Source organism: Myotis myotis, unplaced genomic scaffold (assembly GCF_014108235.1).
Source record: "Myotis myotis isolate mMyoMyo1 unplaced genomic scaffold, mMyoMyo1.p scaffold_m19_p_3, whole genome shotgun sequence".
Taxonomy (NCBI): domain Eukaryota; kingdom Metazoa; phylum Chordata; class Mammalia; order Chiroptera; family Vespertilionidae; genus Myotis; species Myotis myotis.
This window is the reverse complement of record NW_023416335.1, coordinates 79,762,355-79,779,310: the sequence shown is the minus strand read 5'-3', so window position 1 is coordinate 79,779,310 and position 16,956 is coordinate 79,762,355. Positions and strand designations below refer to the sequence as shown.

The 16,956-nt window shown below is 43.3% G+C and overlaps 1 protein-coding gene across 17 annotated transcripts in view; it reads left to right on the top strand.

The window, feature by feature from the left end:
- ELF1 (E74 like ETS transcription factor 1) overlaps positions 1-6,183 on the top strand; it is a 143,409-nt gene extending 137,226 nt beyond the window's left edge. For all 17 annotated transcript variants that reach the window (XM_036298544.1, XM_036298542.1, XM_036298545.1 and 14 more), the window contains one exon: positions 5,559-6,183. In XM_036298544.1, the coding sequence (XP_036154437.1) occupies positions 5,559-6,159 (601 nt within the window). In that variant the 3' untranslated portion in view covers positions 6,160-6,183. The remainder of the gene's footprint in view (positions 1-5,558) is intronic.
- Positions 6,184-16,956: the final 10,773 nt, after the last annotated feature.

Below are 16,956 nucleotides of genomic sequence, written 5' to 3'. Positions count from 1 at the left end.
TGTTTCTATCTCTCTCTCCCTCTCCCTTCTCTGAAATCAATTTTATATATATATATATATATATATATATATATATATAAGTATATATATATATATATTTTAAAGATGCAACTCTATTATATGGCATATATATTTATGGTTCAAGACAGGGCATTCACACCAGAGAGCTATTGTTGTGTTAGCTGTTGTCATTTTTTTATTTGATAATCTAAGGGGACAGAGGTCAGTGTCCCTGATTAAATAGACAGGTATTGCATGTTTTAAAAACCCTTGTGGGCTCTGGCTGGGTAGCTTACCTGGTTAGAATGTTGTCCTGATATGCCAAGGTTGCAGGTTTGATCCCTGCTCAGGGCACATATGAGAAGCAAACAATGAATGTGTAAATAGTGGAACAACAAGTCAATGTTTCTTTCTCTCTTCTTTCCTCTCTCTAAAAATCAATCAATAAATAAAAAAATTAAAAAGTTATTGAGGCACACCGTGGCACATCAGTTGAAAATCTTATCTATGATGTTCACATGACAACATCGACTAATGATGCATTTCTCAGAATGTGTATCCCTGTCAAGTTTGAGGAATTTTAAAATACCAGTATCTATCCGCTGGTCATAAGAAGCTTAGATTTTTAAAAAGTAGTTAACTATAATATAACCTGTTTATTTTTATTTTTTAATTTATCTTTACTATTGAAAGTATTACATATGTTCCTCTTTTTTCCCCCCCATCAACCCCTTCTATCTTGCACTCGCCTCCGCCTCAGGCCTTCACCACACTATTGTTTTTTAAATAATATAATTTCACCAGACACAACTGACAGCTTAATCATTAACTAAGAAAAATATTAGAAATTCCTGTGGTTGAGAAAAGGTGCATAATATTTTATCCTTTAATCACTGAATTTTTTATTAGTGAAAATTGTTTTAGAATTTGCCTAAATAAACCAATATGTTTTCATTGTAGATAAGTATATTTTCTGGCAGATGGCAGTCAGGTATTTCAATATAGGAACATTTTTTTTTTCTAATATGAACAAAGTCTAGTATTAGCCCTGATTAGCAATATGGAAAATTTCCAAGTACATTATTGCTTGTGCCACACCTAACAGAGGGAAGGAGGAAGGGAAGAGGTGTGTATTAAAGTGTTATAACTGTCCACAGCCATAATAGATAAAATAGTAAATATTCATCTTTAGCTGAAGCTATTCGAGGACTTTGGAAATGACAGTGTGTTGTAATGGTCAAGAACATAGGCTATGCAGTTGGATGGCTTTTTATCTAACTGGTCACCTTAGACAAACTATTCAATCTCTGTGCATTATTTCCATATGTAAAATAGGATAGTACTTACAGAGCTGCAAGGCTATACATATTTATAGACACAATTGGTATGCTTACTATATGCCAAGTACTATTTTATCAATGTACATGTACATAAACTCTTGATATGGGAAGCCTTAAAAAAATGATATCTCACTATATAGGGTCAGGTACCATGCATAGGATCAGATTTCACACAAGCTATCCTGATTCAGGTGGACAGGGGGAGAAGGGAGGCACAGTGCATTTTGGAAAAGTTTCCTGGCTCCCAAAGTTTTTCTGTATTCTTCTGAGTCATCCCTGCCTGCCCAATAATATTAGTACATCTGGCCTTGATTCTTCACCACACCCTCCCCACCTATGAAATATTCATTACCCAACTTATATTCTCTTCTATCTCTGTTCTTCACAAGAGCTGCTAATATCCTGCTAAAGACTAATCCTGACCATGGTGACTTTGGTGGCAATATGAACTTGGGAATCGGTCATCTTACCTATATGGGTGGGGTCTAAGCCACCCTGTATCTTTCCACTTCCTTTGAACTTCTGAGTTGCACTGAGTCTTCTTTTCACCTTTCTACCTAGCACATTTGTTTTTTACTCCACAATTTCATTTCTCACATATGTGGCAGGCCACATGACTGTAATTTACTAAAATTTATCTGTAATAATCTGGCAATAATTAACTTGGTTTATGGGGACTAATCTAGCTGTTAACCAATTGAAGTAGCAATAATCTATCTTTTGTAAAATAGCTTTATAGAATTCAAAAGAAATACAGTTGAGGTCCAGATGCTGAGTTTTTTCAATTGCATTTGTTTTTTTTAACAGTGACCATAACTATAAATTTCACAGCTGTGAACTTTTAAAATTAGATTGACTCAACATCATTTATGTCCTTCTTTATTAAATAAGTGGGATTCATAACCTTACACAAAATGGATTTTATGTTAAATTGTACTTTTATGACTGCATTTTGTGACAATTATTTGAATCAAAAAACTGGTAAAATCCATGTCTATTTATTTTACCAAAGCTTGGCTTTATTTTTTGTTCTCTCTGCCAGCCTAAAGAACCCTCACAAGTTAATTATAGTAATGATTTGTTATATGTAATATAGAGGTCCAGTGCACAGATTCATGCACCAGTGGGGTCCCTCGGCCTGGCCTGCAGGGATCAGGTTGAAACCAATCTCTGGGTCCGGGGTGCAGGTGAAGCAGATTCGGGGCAACAGTGCCCAGCAGCAACCTAACCCATGGCTGATTCCCTGAGGAATCTGGCTCCCTCCTCTACTGGTTGGAGCGTCTGCCCCCTGGTGGTCATTGCACATCATAGCTACCAGGCAAACAGTTGCTTAGGCTTTTATATATAGAGACTAGAGGCCTGGTGCACGAAATTCATGCACATGTGTGTGTGTGTGTGTGTGTGTGTGTGTCCCTCAGCCCAGCCTGCACCCTCTCCAGTCTGGGACCCCTCCAGGACTGCTGGCTCCCAACTGCTCACCTTCCTGCCTGATTGCCCTTAATCGCTTCTGCCTGCCAGCCTGATCACCCCCTAATCACTCCACTGCCAGCCTGATCGACACCTAACTGCGCCCCTGCCGGCCCGGTCACCCCTAACTGCCCTCTCCTGCCGGCCTGATTGCCCCCAACTGCCCTCCCTTTCAGGCCTAGTCCCCTCCCAACTTCCCTCTCCTGCCAGCCATTTTGTGGCAGCCATCTTGTGTCCACATGGAGGTGGCCATCTTGTGTTGGAGTAATGGTCAATTTGCATATTACCGCTTTATTAGCTAGGACTAGTGGCCCAGTGCATGAAATTTGTGTACGGAGGGGGGGGTGTCCCTCAGCCCAGCCTGCACCCTGTTTAATCTGGGACCCCTCAAAGAATGTCCTACTGCTGGTTTACAGGGACCGGGCCTAAACTGGCAGTCAGACATCCCTCTCACAATCCAGGACTGCTGGCTTCTAACCACTCACCTGCCTGCCTGCCTGATTGCCCCTAACCACTCTGCCTGCTGGCCTGCTCGCCCCCAAATGACCCTCCCCGCCAGCCTGATCACCTCCAACTGCCCCCCTTGCTGCCTGCTTGACACCACCTTCCCTCCCCACTGGTCTGCTTGCCCCCAATTGCCCCCTGCTGGATAGCTCACTCCAAATTGCCCCCCCCCTACTGTCCTGATCACCTCCAACTGACCCCCACTGATGGCCTGCTTGCTCCCAACTGGTCCCCCTGCTGGTCTGCTTACCCACAACGGCCCAGCCTTCCACCAGCCTGTTCACCCACAACTGCCCTCCCCTCTTGGCCTCTAACTGCCTCTACCTCAGCCCTGCCACCATGGCTTTGTCCAGAAGAACGTCTGGAAGGTCTCCTGGAAGGTCTCCCAGTCTAATTAGCATATTACTCTTTTATTAGTATAGATAGAGGCCTGGTGCACGGTGGGGGCCAGCTGGTTTGACCTGAAGGGTGTCCCGGATCAGGGTGGGGGTCTCGCTGGGGTGCCTGGCCAGCCTGGGTGAGGGGCTGATGGCTGTTCGCAGGTTGGTCAAGCCCCCCCAGTGGGGCCCTCACCCCATGGGGGTGTGGCCAGCCTGGGTGAGGGGCTGAGGGCTGTTTTCTGGCTGGCCACACCCCCTTCAGGCTGGGGGTCCCCACTGGGTTGCCTGGCCAGCCTGGGTGAGGGGCTAATGGCTGTTTGCAGGCTGGTCAAGCCCCCCAGCGGGGACCCTCATCCCATGATGAGGGGCTGATGGCCGTTTTCAGGCTACTCACACCCCCTTCGGGGGGGGGGTGGTGTCCTGCTGGGGTGCCTGGCCAGCCTGGGTGAGGGTCTGATGGCCGTTTTCAGGCTGGCTACACCTCCTGGTGACCCAAGCTCCCATCATTTTTTTTTTTTTTTTTTCCCCAGCCCCTCCTTGAGCAGAGGCCAGGGCAGCCTGGAAGGAGGTATCTGAAATTTTTTTATCTTCTATAATTGATACTTTGTAGCCTTGAGCGGAGCCCAGGGCAGGCCGGAAGCTTGGCTTCCTCCATCGCCGGGGGCAACCCAAGCCTCCTGCTCTCTCCAGCTCCTGGCTGCTGTCATCTTAGTTGGGTTAATTTGCATACTTGCTCCTGTTTGGCTGGTGGGTGTAGTGGATTGGCGGAGTGATGGTTAATTTGCATGTTTCTCTTTTATTAGTGTAGATGATAGGAACTTAAAATTCATCTGATAATTCTTTTTTTTTTTTTTTTTTAATGCTGGCTCCTTCTCATTTATTTTCCACTTAGTGCAAGGCACATGGTTAGGGGGTGTTAGGCAGGCTTGCATGTGGCTTGAGTAGTAAAGAGTGGGCCTCTCTCAACTTCCTTTTTGGTGTTTTGCTGTTTTGATATAAAAGAACCCAACTGCTGCTGCTTGCTGCAGCCAGCCTAGTGTACGCCCTGATTAAATAGCCAGGTATTGCAAGGTAGGGTGAGAGGAAGGAGGATGGATGAGGAGGGGGAGGGGCTCCAAGAGCCTAGCGCCTCTGGAAGTCTGGTGGCTGGTGGTGGCCACTCAGGTGGAAATGGACGGGACCTGCCGATGGAGGAAGGGACTGTGGAAGATTGGCTGGCCATGGGAAGTTGGGTGTGGGAGTGCACTGACCACCGGGGGCAGCTCCTGCGTTGAGCATCTGCACTGACAGTGGTCAGTGCACGTCATAGTGACTGGATGACCGGTTGTTTGGTCATAACGGTTGCTTAGGCTTTTATATATAGAGATGAAGTTTGGTAATTATAGATGAGCACGTTGATGATGTTATTCTTCAAATATTAAAATAATGAGAGTGATTTATACATTTGTTTTTAAATTCCTAATTTCATTTCAAGCAGTTCACACATAAATTTCTTGCCAAACATTTTGACATCTTCCTCCTTCCCCAACAAAATTGTTTTCCTATTTGTGTTAATGTGGCACTTTGTAGGCATTTTGTAGCACTTTTTTTTTTTTTTTACCAGATGCTTTCATAGTTAATGGCCTGAATTTAACTATTTAATAAGCCTTGGGTTATTTAATTTTATCTAATGGTATTCTTGGGTATTTCTGTATGTACAGTGTATACTGCAGAGTCTGGCATGATGTTAATTATGTTGTGATGGAAATATGGAATGTAGCATTTGAAATACGTAACTCTTATTTTGTCAAAATGACTTGTCAGTGTTAATGTTTTAAATGATGTAGAATATGGTAATTTTCTCACTTTTATTCCTTAATCTCAATAGGACTATACAGGCTCCAACCCAAGTTCCAGTGGTCGTGTCTCCTGGGAATCAGCATTTGCATACAGTAACACTCCAGACAGTGCCAATCACAACAGTTATAGCCAGCACAGATCCATCGTCAGGTGCTGGGTCTCAGAAATTTATTTTACAAGCCATTCCATCATCACAGCCCATGACAGTACTGAAAGAAAATGTTGTGTTACAGTCTCAGAAGCCGGGCTCTCCTCCTTCGATTGTCTTGAGCCCTGCCCATGTACAGCAGGTTCTTACTAGTAATGTCCAGTCTATTTGCAATGGAACCGTCAGCATGGCTTCATCTCCATCCTTCAGTGCTACACCCGTGGTGACATTTTCTCCTCGCAGTTCACAGCTGGTTGCCCACCCACCTGGCACTGTAATCACTTCAGTTATCAAAGCTCAAGACACAAAAACTCTTACCCAGGAAGTAGAGAAGAAGGAGGTCGAAGATGATTTGAAAGAAGACACTGAGGAAACCGATCAGCAGCCACAGCCTTACGTGATGGTGGTTTCCAATTCCAATGGACTTACTTCTCAGGTAGCTATGAAACAAAATGAACTGCTGGAACCCAACTCTTTTTAATTAAAATTCCAAAAGAATTATGAATGATTGTTTTTTAATTTAACATTTCCAATTGAATGCAAACTATCTGATTCTAAGACGAAATTATAAAGATGTTCCTTTTTGTAGTTTTTAAAAATAATAAGAGTTAGTCTTGACTTTGTTAGATGAGGGAGGAAAACCAAAGTGTTTCTCTTTGTTCGCCAAATGTTTCAGAATTCAGTTGTGAAGGAACAGGCATTTTATACTATGAAGATATTCTTTTGAGATTTTTTTTCAGTTGTTATATCTTAAGCATTTTTAAAGTTGCTTTTAAAATTTTACAATGTCTGATCTTTTCTGATTCTGTTGTAAATACAGTACTTAAATAGAAGACATCAGGAAACTTATATAGGAACTCTTTTCATTCCACTTGTGTAAGTTAAGTCTTGACTCTTTCAAATGCAAGACACCTATTTTATGCTTTGTTAAAATTATGATTTCACTAGATTGACTTTTAGTTGGCTGCACAGTATATTGAACTATGAATGTAAAATATAACATTAAAATTGAAATATGCCCATGATGATGGCTGAACCTGTTTCAGAAGCAGGGTAGTATGAAAGCATCAATCTAAGAGTGGCTCTCCTAACTAGTTTTATAACCTTGGGCAAGCCACTGTTCTTTCTGGGCTTCCGTTCTCTGATGAAAGTAAGGAATACATTTGGATTAGACTAGATTGTCTTCAATTTCCTTTATAGTTCTAAATTTATGATTCCAACTCCTATATTTTAGAATTATATCGATTAAAACATCAGCTTATTTCCTAATGTAAGTATAGCAAAAATATTGCAGAAAAATAAATGGCCCTAAAAATTAAATTTTCTACTATCTGTAAGATTACTATGAACCTGAATTCTTCATGAACTCTTTAGGCCCCTGTGCACTGTGGCCCATTAGTAAACATACATTGCTAAGTGCTAACTGATACACTGCTGTTCTGAGAGAGTCTAGACTCTTTCTTAAAAGCTCAGAAAACAACCAAGCATTGTGTTAATCTGTTTAAATGATCAGTTCCTATAAAAGCACAATTGCTTTATATTTTGGATCTTTTTAAAAATGAGTGTGTGGGGGGGAAATTGCATACAAAGATAATATATATATGTATATCTACGTTTCTGAAATAAATTTTAGATTACTTTTCAACTGTAAATAGTGTACATTTAATTTCACAAGAAAAATTGTTTTCTGCCTATTTTCTAGTATAGGAAAGATAAATTTTTGTAGATGAAAAAAATCATTTTTCTTTAGAGGTCTAATGTATGTTTTCATATTACAGAGTGACTTTGTATTTAAACAAAAATTTAAATTTTGGAATCCTCTAAACATTTTTGTATCTTCAATTGGTTTATTATTAAATAAATCATATGAAAATTCTCATGTTTTCAAGCAAATGTTTCTTAAGAACAAATATACAGAAAATGTTGCTAGTTATAGTGTTAGTAAATGCTCACGTAACAAACTCCATTAGTCAGAATTGCAGAATGTCATCCTCTCCTTTTTCCTTTCTGCCATGCCAAATGGCAGTTTCCAGACATCACAACAACTTTCCTAATTCTAGTTAGAAATTAGACTTTAATTAACAGAATATGAGAAACAGAAAATATAGGAAAATTTCAATCCTATACCTCTATATCCAGAAGTTACTTTCACTTATTTTCTCATGCCAGGTAATATTCTTCCAAATATCATTTTAAAAGGAGCATTCTTATCTTTGAAGAAGGATCTCAATGAACAAGCCATTCTGAGTTTTCCCAGTTTACTACCCTTCGCTCATGCCCTTTTCCTCTTTTCCCCCACAATTTTCCACTCTTCATCAAACTTAGTATAAAAACACTCGTGCTTAACCATTTCTTTGAGTCTTCGTTTCCTTATGAAGGTTCCCATGTCACATAAAACTTGTGTTAAATAAATTTGCATTCTTTTCATCTTTAATCGGTTCTTATCAATTTGATTTTTAGGCCCAGTTAGGGACATTAAGAAGGGTGAGGAAAAGTTTTTTCCTCCCCTGGAACTCTCTCTAGGCATCCATCCCTTAACATAATCTTGTCATACTGAACTCCTGAATAGGGGCATAGCTCATTCAGTACTTGGCCTTTGAATATCAAATCATTGATTCAATATGTATTTATTAAGGAGAAGCACTTGTGATGTTACTGTCACTATCCTTAATCTATAACCCTGCTGCTTTCCTCACTTTCCATTCATTCTTTAACCCTTTTTAGTATTGCATATGCCCTTACTATTACCCTGAAATTACTGTTGCAAAGGTCTCTAAATAGTAATCAATTTCCATATTGGTAGATTTCTATCCTTCTCTTCCTTGTTTTCTCTAGCATTTGACCTTTTATAACTCACTCTTCTTGAAACTCTTCACTTTAGTACCCAACTCTTTCCTGTCCTCCTCCTGCCTTCATAACTGTTCCTCTTGGGTTTATTGAGAGACATTTTCAAAGATTGGAGCTCCCTTTAATTTTATCGAATGGTCATTGTTCTTATTCTCTTTGCTTCACTTTGTCCCCTCCAGTCTATTCTCAATGCAACAGGAGTGCCGTTCCCTGAACACCCTAAGAAGCCATCTCTTCACAGTTTATTGGCTAGATGGGTCATATACCCCTTAAACCAACCGCTGGCCAAAGAAACAGGATTATCATAAATGACTTAGTCATACGTTGGGAAGATGGACAGCAAACAAAATTGGGGGTCCATCGTAAGGAATAAGGGTGGAGTGATACAACCTACTATCACCCATATACATCATTCTTCTATACATACTGGTACACTTTCAGAAATGTTCATGCCTATGGGAAACATGTATTTCCCAAAAGATCAGCCAAAGGCTCAATTACTTGATCCATTTTCATGACTAGGATCATCAAGGTGATGTGCAAGTCCTCTTTTTCAAATCAGCTATGGCTCCCTAGTTTATTGTCCTCCACAAACACATCTATCTAGTATGAGCACTAGGAAGAATACTTTCCAAGTCTTCTCAGCTTTAGAATACACTACTTGATGGTGTAAGTTTGATGCCCTGTTTCAGGGTCCCCATTTTCCTAGCATTGCGTTCTTAGTGCCTTCCATTCTGCCTCCACCTGGCTTATTATACTACCAGTTTGGGTTCTTAGTCATTAACAATAGTGATGGGTTCTGGTTTTCAGAATTTTATTAGAAGAATACTGTATAGCTCACAGAATAGACAAGAGGACTAGAATCAGGGTCAATCGGAGTCACAAAGCTAGAATCAATTGCAAAACTATCCTGCACAACTGGTCTGGAGAGGAAATCGTAGCCACTCTTGTCAAGCATTAAATACTGACTTTTGGCCCTGGCCAGTGTGACTCAGTTGGTTGGGCATCATCCTGTGCACAGAGAGTTTGCTGGTTTGATTCTAGGTCAGAACACATGCCCAGGTTTTGGGTTTGATTCCCAGTGGGGCGCATGCAAGAGGCAGCTGATCGATGTTCTGCTCTCACATCAATGTTTCTTCTCCCTCTCTAAAAAAACCAATAAACTATTCTTTAAAAATAAATAAATGAATACTGAGTCTTGTACCCCTTTCTCTACTGCAACAGGAATTTTATTTTTATGTAGAGAAAATTAACCACAGTCATTTTTGATGCATTGTGTCAATTAGCTACTAATTTATGTGATTGGCAGAATCTAGGTCAAGTGTCCAGGCCTTTAACTCTAAGGGAAGTTGAGAAAGCGAGTTCAACTTTTCAACTAGTTTGGCTTATTAGCTTCTATAGAAGAAGATGCTGCAGTGGGAACTAAAATTTAGGGAATTTTCCCCCAACATTGAAGGGGACTTAGATTCTTTGCTGCCTAAACAGAATGATCAATCTCCTCTGTAAGGGCAAATCCAGATTTTTGGGACCTGAATTTACACAATTTGGTGGTTGGGTGGGTAAAGAGGCCTTATTTAGGAAAAGCACAAAATTAGAATACCAAATTAGAGGGTTCGAATCAGTTTATGCAAATGAACAGCTCTAAGGCTGTACTTTTTAACTCCCTGTGCTCCCTCTATTTTCCATACCTCTGCATTTGCTGTTACTCTGCTTGGCACAGTTTATTTCATTCTATTTGGCTAACTCCTCCCTGTTCCTCAGGCCTCAGCTTAGACATTACTTCCTCTGAGAGCTTTCTCTGAGCTCTTAAAACCTTGCCACTGCTGTCATGAGCCCTTTAATTTCTCCCATTTGGGCACATATGACACACTAACTGCCTGCTGCTATGTGTCATTCCAACACTAGATTATAAAGAGCAAATGTTATACTCATTTTAGTGCCCTCAGTCCCAAGTGTAATATCTGTACATAGGTGCTCAATACTCATGAAATATGTAACTATACTACATACTAGAGGCACGGTGCATGAATTCGTGCATGGGTGGGGTCTGGCCAGCCCCCCCTGATCAGGCCTGGCTGGCCAGGGGGAGGGGATATGGAAGGTTGGCCGCTGGCCCCACCCTCTGGTTGAACTCCTGGTTGAGGGGACAATTTACATATTAGCATTTTATTATATAGGGTTCTCTTTGCCTATTTTCATGCTCGTGTTCTCATATTGCTAAATACTATCTGTATTATGCTGAGCCAGCTCAGTCAAGGGTTCCACAAGCCTGAGTGAGGGCGGTGAAGGAATGAAGAAATGACAAAGAGAATAAGCTGGGTCCAGGTGGATCTTCCTGTGCCTGGCTGAGGCCACAGAGAGAGATCCAGAGGCAAGCTGAGCCTTTATTTTATAGCCAAAGGTAAACAAGGTAGTGGTCACCGTAGTTACAATGTTCTTGTGAGCTTCACTTGTTTTGGCAGCACTTGCTGCATCTCCCTCAGCCCATTAGCTTCCCAGATAAGATCTAGGGAGCATCATAAGGCCAAGCCTAATTATGCTAAGAGGACTGTGCCCTCTAAGCTGGGACTTGTTTGTGGCTTTGCCAACAGGTCAGTCCGAGGCTTAACCCTATACCTGCGCCCTACACTGTATGCTGATGATTATTATCAACTTTTACTCAGCAATGAACTTGTTTTAAAAACGTCTTTTTTGACCTATAATTGACATGCAATAAACTGCACATATTTAAAGAGTACAAACTCATGAAATCAATGTAATCAAGCAGTGAAGCTATCCATATATTTGGAGAGCCTTACCCTAAAAGTCTCCTTGTACTCCTTTGTAATCACTCCCTTCTTGCTGTTCCTCCCTCCTCTTGGCCCATTCCACCACTCAGACAACCACTGATCTGCTTTCTGTCACTATATATTAGTTTGCATCTTCTAGGATTATATGTACATGGAATTAAACAGTATGTACTATTTTTATCTAGCTTCTTTCACTATCATAATTATTTTGATACTAGAGGCTCAGTGCATGAGATTCGTGCACTGGGGGGGGCGGGGGGCAGGGGAAGAGGGGAGAGGTCCTTCAGCCTGGCCTGTGCCCTCTCGCAGTCTGGGGCTCCCTGTGGGCTGTTGGACATTCTTAGCTTTGCTGCGAAGGTGGGCTCCTGCCCACTGCCGCTGCACTCACCAGCTGTGAGCCTGGCTTCTGGCTAAGCTGCTCCCCCTGTGGGAGCGCACTGACCACCACAGGGCAGCTCCTGTGTTGAGCGTCTGCCCCCTGGTGGTCAGGTTGTGTCACAGCGTCATACCTCAGTCTTTCTGACATTAGGTCGATTTGCATATTAGCTCTTTATTAGATAGACTAGAGGCCCAGTGCACAAAAATTTGTGCACTGGGGGGGGGTATCCCTCAGCCCCACTTGTGCCCTCTCACAGTCTGGGACCCCTCGGGAGATAACGACCTGCTAGCTTAAGCCTGCTCCCGGGTGGCAGAGGGCAGGCCCAATCCCTAGGTGCCTGCCCCGCAGCCCCTGGTCAGGCTCAGAGCAGGGCTGATTGGGGAGTTGGGGCACCACCCCCTGTCATGCACAGAGCAGGGCGGATCAGGAGGTTGCGATGCCACCCTCAGTCATGCTCAGGGTAGGGCCGATTGGGGGGTTGGGATGCCGCCCCCTGTCACACTCAAGGCAGGGTCGATGGGGAGGTTGCAGCGCCACCCCGTCACGCACAGAGCAGGGCCGATCAGGGGGTCGTGGCGCCACCCGTCACATACAGAGCCGGCCGATCAGGGGGTTGGGGTGCTGCCCCCTATCACGCGCAGAGCAGGGCCCATCAAGGGGGTTGGGGTTCCGTACCCTATCACACACACAGCAGGGTGGATAGGGAGGTTATGACCCCGCCCTCTGTCACACACAGAACCGCAGGGCGATCAGGGGGTTTGGGCGCTGCCCCCTGTCACGCTGCTCCAGGGGCCAGGAGGCCTTGTGGCTCTGCTGATCCCAGTGCTGGGAGGCCTCGCGGCTCTGCTTGACACCAGGGCAGTGAGGCCTCGCTGCTCAGCTGATCCCAGTGCTGGGAGGCCTCATGGCTCCGCTTGACACAGGGGCAGTGAGGCCTCACTGCTCCGCTGATCCCAGTGCTGGGAGGCCTTGCGGCTCTGCTGATTCCGGTGCCGGGAGGCCTTGCAACTCCGTTGATCCCGGGTTCGGGAGGCCTCGTGGCTCCGCTTATCCCAGGCTGGGAGGTCTTGCAGCTCCATTGATACCGGTGCCGGGAGGCCTTGCGGCTCCGCTGATCCCAGTGCTGGGAAGCCTCGTGGCTCCGCTTGACACCGGGGCAGTGAGGCCTCGCTGCTCAGCTGATTTCAGTGCCAGGAGGCCTTGCAGCTCTGCTGATCCTGGGTTTGGGAGGCCTCTCAGCTCCACTGATCCCGGGTTCAGGAGGCCTTGTGGCTCTGCTGATCACAGGCCGGGAGGCCTCGTGGCTCCACTGATCCCAGGCTGGGAGGCCTTGCGGCTCCGCTGATCCCGGTGCTGGGAGGCATATTACCCTTTTACTATATAGGATAGAGGCCTGGTGCATGGGTGGGGGCCAGCTGGTTTGTCCTGAGAGGTGTCCTGGATCAGGGTGGGGGTCCCCACTGGGGTGCCTGGCCAGCCTGGGTGAGGGGATGATGGCTGTTTGCAACTAGTCACACCTCCTTCAGGGTGGGGGTCCCCACTGGGGTGCCTGGCCAGTCTGGGTGAGGGGCTGATGGCCGTTTTCAGGCTGGCAGGTGACTGAAGCTCCCAACCTCTCTTTTATTTCTTTTTTCTTTTTTATTCTGGGATTTTATTTACCTTCTATGGCTGTCACTGGAGCTGAGAGCCATCTTTAGCTCTGAGGCTCGGCTCCAGCTCTGAGACCTCGGCTGCTGAAAGCAGGTTTCTGGACTTTGTTTACCTTCTGTATTTGAAACTTTGTTGTGACTCCAGCTCTGAGATCCCGGCTGACTGAAAGCAGGTTTCTGGGGTTTTGTTTAGCTTCTATATTTGTAACAATGTTTCTTAGAGAGCAGCTCAGAGCCCAGCAGGCAGGCGGGGAACCTAGCTTCTTCCGTCACTGGAGCAAGCAAGCCTCCATGTTCGCGTCAGCTGCCTGGCTGCCGACCGCCATCTTGGTTGGCAGTTAATTTGCATATCTCGCTGATTAGCCAATGGGAAGGGTAGCAAAGTTACGACTAATTACCATGTTTCTCTTTTATTAGATAGGATTTCATCCATATTGTAGTGTATATCATTCCTTTTATTGCTGAGTAATATTCCATTACATCGATATACTGTGTTTTTCTATTCACTTGTTGATGGGACAATTTGATTGTTTCTCATTTTCAGCTATTGGATTAAAGCTGCTATAAATATTTCTGTACAAACCTTTATATGGACATGTATTTTCATATCTCTTGGGTAATTACCTTGGAGTGGTCTGGCTGTGTCATATGATGTATCATTTTACATTCCCACCAGGAGTGCATGTTTCTTCCAGTTGCTCCTTATCCTCTCCAACATGGTCAGTCTTTTTTTTTTTTTTTTTGTGAGCAGTCATCTGATTTATAAAACGATGTAACAAAATTTTAAATGAAACAAAATATCATTTTCAAAACACCACCAAAAAGTGAGTGTATTTAACTGTTCTCAGCTCATAACAGCAAATGTGTGAGTGGAGCAATATCGCATGTTGTAGCATGTTTAATAAACCTGCAACAGAGAAATTTGGTTGAAGGAAAGCAGAGAAACTTTGTCTTTTAAGTATTAGAATCGAGGGGCTCCATAATCATCTGGCATCCGCTCAATGTTGTACCTATGGTTAGAAATGTACATAATGGGAACTCCAGGGATCTTCCTGGTTCTTCGTTTAAAGTCCCGGTCAACTGTGGCCACAATATAACACTTGTGCTGAGTTACTCTCTGTACTAAGCAGTCATCTGCATAGGTTCCTTTGTGTGTGCATGGTAATCGTTCAAATCTTGGATCCTTGGCGATCCTTAGAGCCACTCGATACTTCTGCCCCAATTTCTCAATTTCAGCCATTACACAGTCAGTTATACAAGGGATACACTTGGCATAGAGACAATCCATCATTGACTGCACTAAGTCCAGTTTGGCCTTAATGGAAGAGTTGATAAAGTTGGTATCAACCAGGATGTGGTAAGGTGGGCCTAGCTGTGTGTTATATTGGAAGAATAAACAGGAGGGGTGTTGGGGACTTCTCTTTCTTTGAGTGCACTGGGATCTTTCTTTTCTTTCTTTTTTCTTTTCTTTTCTTTTTTTTTTTTGCTTAAAGTATTACAAAGGGTATTACATATGTGTCCATTTTATTCCCCCGCCCTAGACAGTCCCCTAGCCTCCCCTATCCCCCAATGTCTTATGTCCACTGGTTATGTTTATATGCATGCATACAAGTCCTTTAGTTGATCTCTTACCCCCCTACCTCCTGCCCCGCAACCCTCCCCGGCCTTCCTGCTGCAGTTTGACAACCTGTTTGAGGCAGCTCTGCCTCTGTATCTATTATTGTTCAAAAGTTTATAATGGTTTCTATTATCCATGAATGAGTGAGATCATGTGGTATTTTTCCTTCATTGACTGGCTTATTTCACTTAGCATAATGCTCTCCAGTTCCATCCATGACGTTGCAAATGGTAAGAGTTCCTTCCTTTTTAGAGCAGCATAGTATTCCATCGTGTAGATGTACCACAGTTTTCTAATCCATTCATCTACTGATGGGCACTTAGGCTGTTTCCGGATCTTAGCTATGGTGAATTGTACTGCTATGAACATAGGGGTGCATATATCCTTTCTGATTGGTGTTTCTGGTTTCTTGGGATATATTCCTAGAAGTGGGATCACAGGGTCAAATGGGAGTTCCATTTGTAGTTTTTTGAGGAAACTCCATACTGTCTTCCATAGTGGCTGCACCAGTCTGCATTCCCACCAGCAGTGCACAAGTGTTCCTTTTTCTCCACATCCTCTCCAGCACTTGTCGTTTGTTGATTTGTTGATGATAGCCAGTCTGACAGGTGTGAGATGGTACCTCATTGTTGTTTTGATTTGCATCTCTCGGATGATTAGTGACTTTGAGCATGTTTTCATATGTCTCTTGGCTTTCTGAATGTCCTCTTTTGAAAGGTGTCTATTTAGGTCCTTTGCCCATTTTTTGATTGGATTGTTTATCTTCCTTTTGTTAAGTTGTATGAGTTCCCTATAAATTTTGGAGATTAGGCCCTTATCAGATATGACATTGGCAAATATGTTTTCCCACACAGTGGGTTTTCTCGTTGTTTTGTTGATGGTTTCTTTTGCTGTGCAGAAGCTTTTTATTTTGATGTAGTCCCATTTGTTCATTTTCTCTTTAGTTTCATGTGCCCTAGGGGCTGTATCAGTGAAGAAATTGCTTCGGCATATGTCTGAGATTTTGTTGCCTTTGGATTCTTCTAGAATTTTTATGGTTTCCTGTCGTACATTTAAGTCCTTTATCCATTTTGAGTTTATTTTTGTGTATGGTGTAAGTTGGTGGTCTAGTCTTTCTTTTTAGGTTTTAATCTTTCCTTTTCTTTAGGCCTCTGATCTCTGAGACTGAGCATTCGCTTCATGGTCGCATACTTCCTTGTTTTCTTTTGCTTCTTCGTGTTCACGCCGCACTCTTGTTTCTTCCGGAATCACCGCCCCATGGTCAGTCTTAATTTGCATTTTTCTAATGACTTATGATTTTGAGTACCTTTTCATGTGTTTCTTTTCTGATCCATATATCTTCTTTGATGAAGTGACTGTTAAATTTTTTTTTGCCCATTTAAAAAATTCTATCGTTTTTTTTATTACTGAGTTTTGAGAAGTCTATAAATCCTGGATACAAGTTGTGGGGGGCCGCTATAGGGTTAAGCCTGGGACTGACCTGTTGGCAAAGTCACAAACAAGTCCCAGCTTAGAGGGCACAGTCCTCTTAGCATAATTAGGCTTGACCTTATAACGCTCTCTAGATCTTACCTGGGAAGCTAATGGGCTGAGGGAAGTGCAACAAGAACAAAAACAAGTGAAACTCACAAGAACAGTGTAACTTTGGTAACCACTACCTTGTTTACCTCTGACTATAAAAATAAAGGCTCAGCTTGCCTCAGGATCTTTTTCTGTGGCCTCAGTCAGGCACAGGAAGATCCACGGAGACTAAAGAGAGCTAGAGAGTTCTGAACGCTGTCTCCGTGTAAAACATTCTTTGCCGACTCCATCCACACCTTTGGGAACCCCTGGACCCCCGGGGATGGACCCCGGCAACAAGTGTTACTTGTTCTAAGTTGTGTGCCTGACACTTCAAAAAGCTAAAACTCAAAATATCAATTTGGAATAAGGACAGGTTTATTGATCATGTAGGCGCCAACCAAGAAGATGGGACATCTAGTCCTCAAATCCATAT